This window comes from Oncorhynchus clarkii, chromosome 13 (assembly GCF_045791955.1).
Source record: "Oncorhynchus clarkii lewisi isolate Uvic-CL-2024 chromosome 13, UVic_Ocla_1.0, whole genome shotgun sequence".
NCBI lineage: Eukaryota > Metazoa > Chordata > Actinopteri > Salmoniformes > Salmonidae > Oncorhynchus > Oncorhynchus clarkii.
This window is the reverse complement of record NC_092159.1, coordinates 62,993,414-63,003,413: the sequence shown is the minus strand read 5'-3', so window position 1 is coordinate 63,003,413 and position 10,000 is coordinate 62,993,414. Positions and strand designations below refer to the sequence as shown.

At 40.7% G+C, this 10,000-nt stretch overlaps 1 protein-coding gene across 7 annotated transcripts in view; it reads right to left on the bottom strand.

Moving 5' to 3' along the window:
- The window catches only part of LOC139365214 (syntaxin-binding protein 4), a 146,951-nt gene that overhangs the window by 100,099 nt on the left and 36,852 nt on the right, over positions 1-10,000 (bottom strand). For 6 of the 7 annotated variants that reach the window (XM_071102703.1, XM_071102704.1, XM_071102702.1 and 3 more), the window contains exon 2: positions 828-901. In XM_071102703.1, the coding sequence (XP_070958804.1) occupies positions 828-894 (67 nt within the window). In that variant the 5' untranslated portion in view covers positions 895-901. Of the gene's footprint in view, positions 1-827; positions 902-9,150; positions 9,315-10,000 lie in introns of those variants that run through there. The other variant, XM_071102700.1, reaches the window with a different exon arrangement.

Sequence of the window (10,000 nt, the reverse complement as noted above, 5' to 3'; positions counted from 1 at the left end):
TTCTAGACTTTCCCAGACCATTCTCACAGTCAGTAAATAGAATGTGTTCTAGACTTTCCCAGACCATTCTCACAGTCGGTAAATAGAATGTGTTCTAAACTTTCCCAGTCCAGTCTTCTCACAGTCAGTAAATAGAATGTGTTCTAGACTTTCCCAGACCATTCTCACAGTCGGTAAATAGAATGTGTTCTAGACTTTCCCAGTCCAGTCTTCTCACAGTCAGTAAATAGAATGTGTTCTAGACTTTCCCAGACCATTCTCACAGTCGGTAAATAGAATGTGTTCTAGACTTTCCCAGACCATTCTCACAGTCGGTAAATAGAATGTGTTCTAGACTTTCCCTGTCCAGTCTTCTCACAGTCAGTAAATAGAATGTGTTCTAGACTTTCCCAGTCCAGTCTTTTCACAGTCAGTAAATAAAATGTGTTCTAGACTTTCCCAGACCATTCTCACAGTCAGTAAATAGAATGTGTTCTAGACTTTCCCAGACCATTCTCACAGTCGGTAAATAGAATGTGTTCTAAACTTTCCCAGTCCAGTCTTCTCACAGTCAGTAAATAGAATGTGTTCTAGACTTTCCCAGACCATTCTCACAGTCGGTAAATAGAATGTGTTCTAGACTTTCCCAGTCCAGTCTTCTCACAGTCAGTAAATAGAATGTGTTCTAGACTTTCCCAGACCATTCTCACAGTCAGTAAATAGAATGGGCTGTTCGGCAAAGTTTTGTCAAAATGTGAGTATACCCACTTCTCCAAGCACCGCTACACCACTGGTCAGTACTGTAGCTAGCTGAGTGTGTTGTGGGATAGAATGTGTTACAGACTTACCCAGTCCATTCTCACAGTCGGTAAATTCTATTTCATGAACGGCACGATCTACCCCATACGGACCCATTAGTGTCCTAGAGGAGAGGAGAGGAGAGGAGAGGAGAGGAGAGGAGAGGAGAGGAGAGGAGAGGAGAGGAGAGGAGAGGAGTTTGAGGTGAGGAAAACGGGAACGGAGAAGGGGAAGAGAAAATGAAACAAAGTGAATCACCAACATCAGCTTTACATTGATTATCCAAGGTTTGACAACAAAGAAACAAACTAATTGACCCCAGAGCAGTAACCAATATACATCTCCATTATACAGTACACACATTTCCTGGTTTCACAGATTCCAGAACACCACCAGGCCACTAGAGCATCATTGTAAATATCAGCACTGGCTGTAGCGCTGTAGGTCGGGGGGGGGGGGGGGGGTGTCAGAGATATTTTTTGCTATTTTCATAGCGGGAATTATGAGTGCAAGACCGGGACGTGGCGCGAGCTTTGATGAGTAAATAAGCTGTAGGTGTGTCGATGCTTGGCCCCTCACTGGCCAATCAGAACATGGATTCAATTGAGATTGTGTGTCACTGATCTACACACAAAACCCCATAATGTCAAAGTGGATTTATGTTTTTAGAAATGTTTATAAATTCATTACAAATGAAAAGATTAAATGTCTTGAGTCAATAACCCAATAAACACTTTGTTATATCGAGCCTAAATAAGCTCAGGAGTAAACATTTGCTTAACAAGTCACATAATAATTTGTATGGACTCAGTCAGTGTACAATAATTACATTTTAATGACTAACCCATCTCTGTACCCCACACATACATGTATCTATAAGGTCCCTCAGTTGAGCAGTGAATTTCAAGCACAGATTCAACCACAAAGATCAGGGAGGTTTTCCAAAGCCTCGCAAAGGGCACCTACATTATTAGTAGGGTAAAAGATGGGTAAAAGATGGGTGGATGGGTAAAAATGTAAAAAAAGCAGACAATGAATATCCCTTTGAGCATGGTGAAGTTATTAATTACACTTTGAATGGTGTATCAATACACCCAGTCCCTACAAAGATACAGGCGTCCTTCTGAACTCAGTTGCCGGAGAGGAAGGAAACCACTCAGGGATTTCACCATGAGGTCAATAGTGACTTTAAAACAGTTACAGAGTTTAATGGCTGTGACAGGAGAAAACGGAGGATGGATCAACAACATTGTAGTGACTCCACAATACTAACCTAAATGACAGAGTTTAATGGCTGTGACAGGAGAAAACGGAGGATGGATCAACAACATTGTAGTTACTCCACTATACTAACCTAAATGACAGAGTTTAATGGCTGTGAAAGAAGAAAACGGAGGATGGATCAACAACATTGTAGTGACTCCACAATACTAACCTAAATGACAGAGTTTAATGGCTGTGACAGGAGAAAACGGAGGATGGATCAACAACATTGTAGTGACTCCACAATACTAACCTAAATGACAGAGTTTAATGGCTGTGACAGGAGAAAACGGAGGATGGATCAACAACATTGTAGTTACTCCACTATACTAACCTAAATGACAGAGTTTAATGGCTGTGACAGGAGAAAACGGAGGATGGATCAACAACATTGTAGTTACTCCACAATACTAACCTAAATGACAGAGTTTAATGGCTGTGACAGGAGAAAACGGAGGATGGATCAACAACATTGTAGTTACTCCACAATACTAACCTAAATGACAGAGTTTAATGGCTGTGACAGGAGAAAACGGAGGATGGATCAACAACATCGTAGTTACTCCACAATACTAATACAAATATTACAAACATGCATCATGTCTGCAATAAGGCACAAAACAAGTACTGCAAAAAAATATGGCAAATAAAGTGAACTTTTTTTCCTGAATTAAAAAGCCTTATTTTTGGGGGCAAAACCAACACAACACGTCAATGCACTCTTCATGGTGGTGGTGGCTGCATTAGAGTCTTTACTGTAGTTTCTTTACTAAATATTGTCTTACCTCTACTTCTTCAACTGCATTGTTGGTTAAGTAAGCGTTTCACAGTACACCTGTTGTATGTGACAAATATCATTTGATTTTGATTCATGGGTATACTTATCTTCGGTGAGTTTTTTTTTTTTTTTTAGGTTTAAAAATAAACGGAATAGAGATAAGCACAGGCAAAATCCTAAAGGAAAAACCAGGTACTGTCTGTCAGCTTTCCAACAGACACAAATTCACCTGTGTTTCTCTATTGGCCTTTTGTTCTCTGTGTGAACCATGGAGGTACTGGTAAGCAATGACAATCTGCACTGTCTGCACAATCTCTCGGGGTATGGGATCTAGCCTTCTGATTCAGCCCCCCGGGGACAATCTCTCGGGGTATGGGATCTAGCCTTCTGATTCAGCCCCCCGGGGCAGTGGGGAATATCAATATTTCAGCGTGAGAGGCTCCATGGACACGTCACAGAGGACAAAAGACTCCTGTAACTAAGACAATGAGAGGTTTGACGTACGTACAAATGAACCAAGCAAGTCACTGTTATTCGAGGGTTGAGTGTTGAAGTCGTTGGTGAAAGTGGGTAGACCAAACGTTGGCTTTAGGGATAGAAAGTGAATGTTTGGAAAGAAGGGAGTCATAGGGAGGAATGTGTTCTTTAGGAGAGCATTGAGAAGAAGAAGAAACAGTAGTCTTGTGTTGATGAATGGTAGAGTACTTCTGGTAGTATGCAAGTCTAATAGAGGACCTTTACCTGATGAAGATAAACCTCATCACAATGACTTACTATAGGTCTACTACAGATATTATTATCTATTCAGGCCTAATAGAGGACCTTTACCTGATGAAGATAAACCTCATCACAATGACCTAATATAGGTCTACTACAGATATTATTATCTATTCAGGCCTAATAGAGGACCTTTATGAATATAAACCTCATCACAATGACTTACTATAGATCACCTGCAGATATTATTATCTATTCAGGCCTAATAGAGGACCTTTATGAATATAAACCTCATCACAATGACTTATTATAGGTCTACTACAGATATTATTATCTATTCAGGCCTAATAGAGGACCTTTACCTGATGAATATAAACCTCATCACAATGACTTATTATAGGTCTACTACAGATATTATTATCTATTCAGGCCTAATAGAGGACCTTTACCTGATGAATATAAACCTCATCACAATGACTTACTATAGGTCTACTACAGATATTATTATCTATTCAGGCCTAATAGAGGACCTTTATGAATATAAACCTCATCACAATGACTTACTATAGGTCTACTACAGATATTATTATCTATTCAGGCCTAATAGAGGACCTTTACCTGATGAATATAAACCTCATCACAATGACTTACTATAGGTCTACTACAGATATTATTATCTATTCAGGCCTAATAGAGGACCTTTATGAATATAAACCTCATCACAATGACTTACTATAGATCACCTGCAGATATCATTTGCTTGACATCATGGGAAAATCAAAAGAAATCTGCCAAGACCTCAGAAAAAAATTGTAGACCTCCACAAGTCTGGTTCATCCTTGGGAGCAATTTCCAAACACCTGAAGGTACCACGATCATCTGTACAAACAATAGTACGCAAGTATAAACACCATGGGACCACGCAGCCTTCATACCGCTCAGGAAGGGGACGCGTTCTGTCTCCTAGAGATGAACGTACTTTGGTGCAAAAAGTGCAAATCGATCCCAGAACAACAGCAAAGGACTTTGTGAAGATGCTGGAAGAAACAGGTACAAAAGTATCTATATCCACAGTAAAACGAGTCATATATCGACATAACCTGGAAAGGCCGCTCAGCAAGGAAGAAGCCACTGCTCCAAAACCACCATTAAAAAGCAAGACTATGGTTTGCAACTGCACATGGGGACAAAGATCGTACTTTTTGGAGAAACGTCCTCTGGTCTGATGAAACAAAAATAGAACTGTTTGGTCATAATGACCATCGTTATGTTCGGAGGAAAATGGGGGGGCCTTGCAAGCCGAAGAACACCATCCCAACCGTGAATCATGGAGGTGGCAGCATCATGTTGTGGGGGTACTTTGCTGCAGGAGGGACTGGTGCATTTCACAAAATAGATGGCATCATGAGGACGGAAAATTATGTGGATATATTGAAGCAACATCTCAAGACATCAGTCAGGAAGTTAAAGCTTGGTCGCAAATGGGGTCTTACAAATGGACAATGACCCCAAGCATAATTCCAAAGTTGTGGCAAAATGGCTTAATGACAACAAAGTCAAGGTATTGGAGTGGCCATCACAAAGCCGTGACCTCAATCCCATAGAAAATGTGTGGGCAGAACTGAAAAAGCGTGTGAAAGCAAGGAGGCCTACAAACCTGACTCAGTTACACCAGTTCTGTCAGTAGGAATGGGCCAAAATCCACCCAACTTATTGTGGGAAGCTTGTGGAAGGCTACCCGAAACATTTGACCCAGGTTAAACAATGTAAAGGCAATGCTACCAAATACTAATTGAGTGTATGTAAACTTCTGACCCCCTGGGAATGTGATGAAAGAAATAAAAGCTGAAATAAATCATTCTCTCTAATCTAATTCTGACATTTCACATTCTTAAAATAAAGTGGTAATCCTAACTGACCTAAAACAGGGAATTTTTACTAGGATTAAATGTTAGGAATTGTGAAAAACGGAGTTTAAATGTATTTGGCTAATGTGTATGTAAACTTCCGACTTCAACTGTAGATACAAAGATACAAGACACTGAACCATCTGGTAATAAGCATACAGCATAGATACAAATATACTAGACACTGATCCATCATTCTACTTCTATGGTATTCAGTGAATGAGGGGAATCCCTGTGGTTCTCTTCAACCTGTTCCTGGAGAGCTACCCTCCTGTAGGTTTTAACTCCAACCCTGTTCCTGGAGAGAGCTACCCTCCTGTAGGTTTTAACTCCAACCCTGTTCCTGGAGAGCTACCCTCCTGTAGGTTTACACTCCAACCCTGTTCCTGGAGAGCTACCCTCCTGTAGGTTTTAACTCCAACCCTGTTCCTGGAGAGAGCTACCCTCCTGTAGGTTTTAACTCCAACCCTGTTCCTGGAGAGCTACCCTCCTGTAGGTTTACACTCCAACCCTGATCCTGGAGAGCTACCCTCCTGTAGGTTTACACTCCAACCCTGTTCCTGGAGAGCTACCCTCCTGTAGGTTTTAACTCCAACCCTGTTCCTAGAGAGCTACACTCCTATAGATTTTAACTCCAACCTTGTTCCTGGAGAGCTACAGTCCTGTAGGTTTACAATCCCTGTTCCTAGAGAGCTACCCTCCTATAGATTTTAACTCCAACCCTGTTCCTGGAAAGCCACCCTCCTGTAGGTTTCAGGACAGTAGCTCTCCAGGAACATGGTTGGAGAGCCCTGATCTACTATGAACCAAATTTTTAACCCTTGTTACACCGTTGTGACCCAACTGATAAACCAAACACAATCTGTAGCCACCAAATGACAACCCAAATCAACACAGAAACAAAGCAGATGTGTCTTTGTCCATTGACTAGAAAGCTGTCTGATAATCATCTTAGAGAGGAGGGGAACACAGCCAGGAAGCAATATTTCTGATAATCATTTGAGAGAGGAGGGGAACACAGCCAGGAAGTACTATGTCTGAAATTCAACTGAGAGGGGAGGGGAACACAGCCAGGAAGCAATATGTCTGAAAATAATCTGAGAGAGGAGGGGAACACGGCCAGGAAGCAATATGTCTGAAAATCATCTGAGAGAGGAGGGGAACACGGTACACTAATCACAGAGCAGAAGACATGGACAGATCCTCTACTTCTCTGATGTCCACAGCAGGAGTGTTATTCTTGTGGTTGGATGGTTCTTCCCTCATGTTTTGGATCTGCTGTATGTCCTCGTGGAACCTTGACCCATAGTAATAAAACCAAACAATATGACTAGCCAATATCTTTATCCAGAACCCATGGCTTCAGACTCAACCCAGTATCGACTACTGTAGCTGTAGCCCCTCACTGGACCGAGAGTCCAAACGCACCATTTAGGACCACCATTTGTTCTATTATAGCCACCAATCCCAACTCTATTCTGGCTTTATATTTTCTATTTTGTCTATTCTCTCTGTGAAAATCAGCTCATATTGGCACCAGGACTGCAAAGTAAACACGTTCAACAGCCTTGCCAAATTCCCCACTAATTCTCCTTTCAACGTTTTCATTTGGAGATTTGGGATAGTTAAGACTAAAATCCTGATTTCCTTTTTGGTTCTGTTTCAGGTCAGATTGGACTAACAGTTGTTACATAGCAAATATCTAACAGAGGGTCAAAATAATACAATAATACTGGGTTTTGGCATTAACTTCCCAAATGCATCCATAATAGGCTACAATGTAGTGTAATAATAGCTCAATACAGGCTGTGGTGTTATAACAAGCTGGCAGGGAGAGATTAGTGCTGTGTATGTATGTGGTCTTCACAACTAACCAACCCTATTCCATCTCCCTGCATCATTGCCCACATGGAGAGGTGGAGAGGGGTGCGTGACTGACCGGATGAGCTGTGTAGGCTACACTCAAATTACAGTGTAGTTTATTGTATCCTCGTTATGAAAATACACTAAATATAGACTACACACTGGGTAAAATACACTAAAGATAGACTACACACTGGGCAAAATACACTAAAGATAGACTACACACTGGGTAAAATACACTAAAGATAGACTACACACTGGGTAAACTAGACTACACACTGGGTAAAATACACTAAAGATAGACTACACGCTGGGTAAAATACACTAAAGATAGGCTACACACTGGGTAAAATACACTAAAGATAGACTACACACTGGGTAAAATACACTAAAGATAGACTACACACTGGGTAAAATACACTAAAGATAGACTACACACTGGGTAAACTAGACTACACACTGGGTAAAATACACTAAAGATAGACTACACGCTGGGTAAAATACACTAAAGATAGACTACACACTGGGTAAAATACACTAAAGATAGACTACACGCTGGGTAAAATACACTAAATATAGACTACACACTGGGTAAAATACACTACAGATAGATTACACACTGGGTAAGATAGACTACACACTGGGTAAAATACACTACAGATAGGCTACACACTGGGTAAAATACACTAAAGATAGACTACACACTGGGTAAAATACACTAAAGATAGACTACACACTGGGTAAACTAGACTACACACTGGGTAAAATACACTAAAGATAGACTACACGCTGGGTAAAATACACTAAAGATAGACTACACACTGGGTAAAATACACTAAAGATAGACTACACGCTGGGTAAAATACACTAAATATAGACTACACACTGGGTAAAATACACTACAGATAGATTACACACTGGGTAAAATACACTAAAGATAGACTACACACTGGGTAAAATACACTAAAGATAGACTACACACTGGGTAAACTAGACTACACACTGGGTAAAATACACTAAAGATAGACTACACGCTGGGTAAAATACACTAAAGATAGACTACACACTGGGTAAAATACACTACAGATAGATTACACACTGGGTAAAATACACTAAAGATAGACTACACACTGGGTAAACTAGACTACACACTGGGTCAAATACACTAAAGATAGACTACACACTGGGTAAAATACACTAAAGATAGACTACACACTGGGTAAAATACACTAAAGATAGACTACACACTGGGTAAAATACACTAAAGATAGGCTACACACTGGGTAAAATACACTAAAGATAGACTACACACTGGGTAAACTAGACTACACACTGGGTAAAATACACTAAAGATAGACTACACACTTGATAAAATACACTAGTATTACTTTTGTTCTTTATCAACAACAATTTAGCCGGCGCAACACAACTCCAAACATTATTGTAATTGATCAAACCTGCAAAAAAATGTGCATTTTTCTAGTACATTCTTTTAAACTAAAGTATACATTGTGTTCACAACAAAAAAAAGGATATATCCTACAGTGAATTGCACTATCAAAACATAATTTGTTGTCTATCGGGCTTCTGCGGTGGAGAAACGGACAGCAGCTTTGAAACGCACCATTCAAAGGCGCGCTTTAAAATCCGTTTTTCAATAAATTGACAGCCTAAACAAATTACATTCTGGTCATCAACGGTTTTAATAATAGCCTAGTATTCCTATATATATATATAAAAAAAAAAACGTGTTCAAGAAGGTAAAAAGCGGATTTGTAAAGCACATCATCATCCTTTCACAAACACCTGCTCCGCTCCCCTCTTCCTCTCTTCACCGGAGTTTACCTGCTAATGATAACTGCTCCTTTGTACATGACAGAAAACGTTGGCATATTGACTCCCAATAGTTCAGTCGACCGTCGGTCGGTCGGTCGGTCGCCAGGCAACGTTGAATTCTATTCCATCGCCCTTCTTCCGGAGTCCAAAGCCCGCGCTCTCAGCCGCTCAGCGCGCAGGGGTCTTTCTTTCGCTCGAGCCACATGATCGTCTGCCTGCAGCACTCTAATTCCGCGCGCAGTTTAACGGATCGTCGTTCCAACGTTCTAAAACGTCACCGACTTCAATAGATTAAAAACATCTCTCTTTTATGGCGCTTCTCTTCTCTTACGGAATGAAACGGGAGACAGCAAAACCAAAAACTCAATCAAGTTCATGTTCTAGTTGCCAACTCAGAAGTTATTATTTCATATTTTTTATCGTCCGTTGGTCAGTCTGAAAGTTTGTTTAAAGAATGTGTTGGCATATGTATGGACAGCTGTAGCCTAGGTGTTAGGAGAAAAGCTTCTGTAGGGACCTTTGGTTGCTTTTACAGGAGCCACCCGACATAGGCCTGGACCAGAGACACTCTGAGGCCTGATAGGGTTGGATAAGGACTAAGCCTGTCACGTTTTGCTTTATATGGCTCTTCTTTTGCATTAACCATCTGCTGTCTCTGTCCAATTGGGAGCCTTTTGTTGCATAGGGTTGCATAAACACAACATGTCCCTGGTCCAGACAACTGTTAAGTTTCGGATTTGCTGTTTGGAAATACATAACATTTGGCTGACTAACAATAAAGCCAGGTGGTGGACGGATGTTTGATCCAACAAAAGTCCTTCTCACTCCATTTGGACACAAACATTTAATCTCTTGAGAC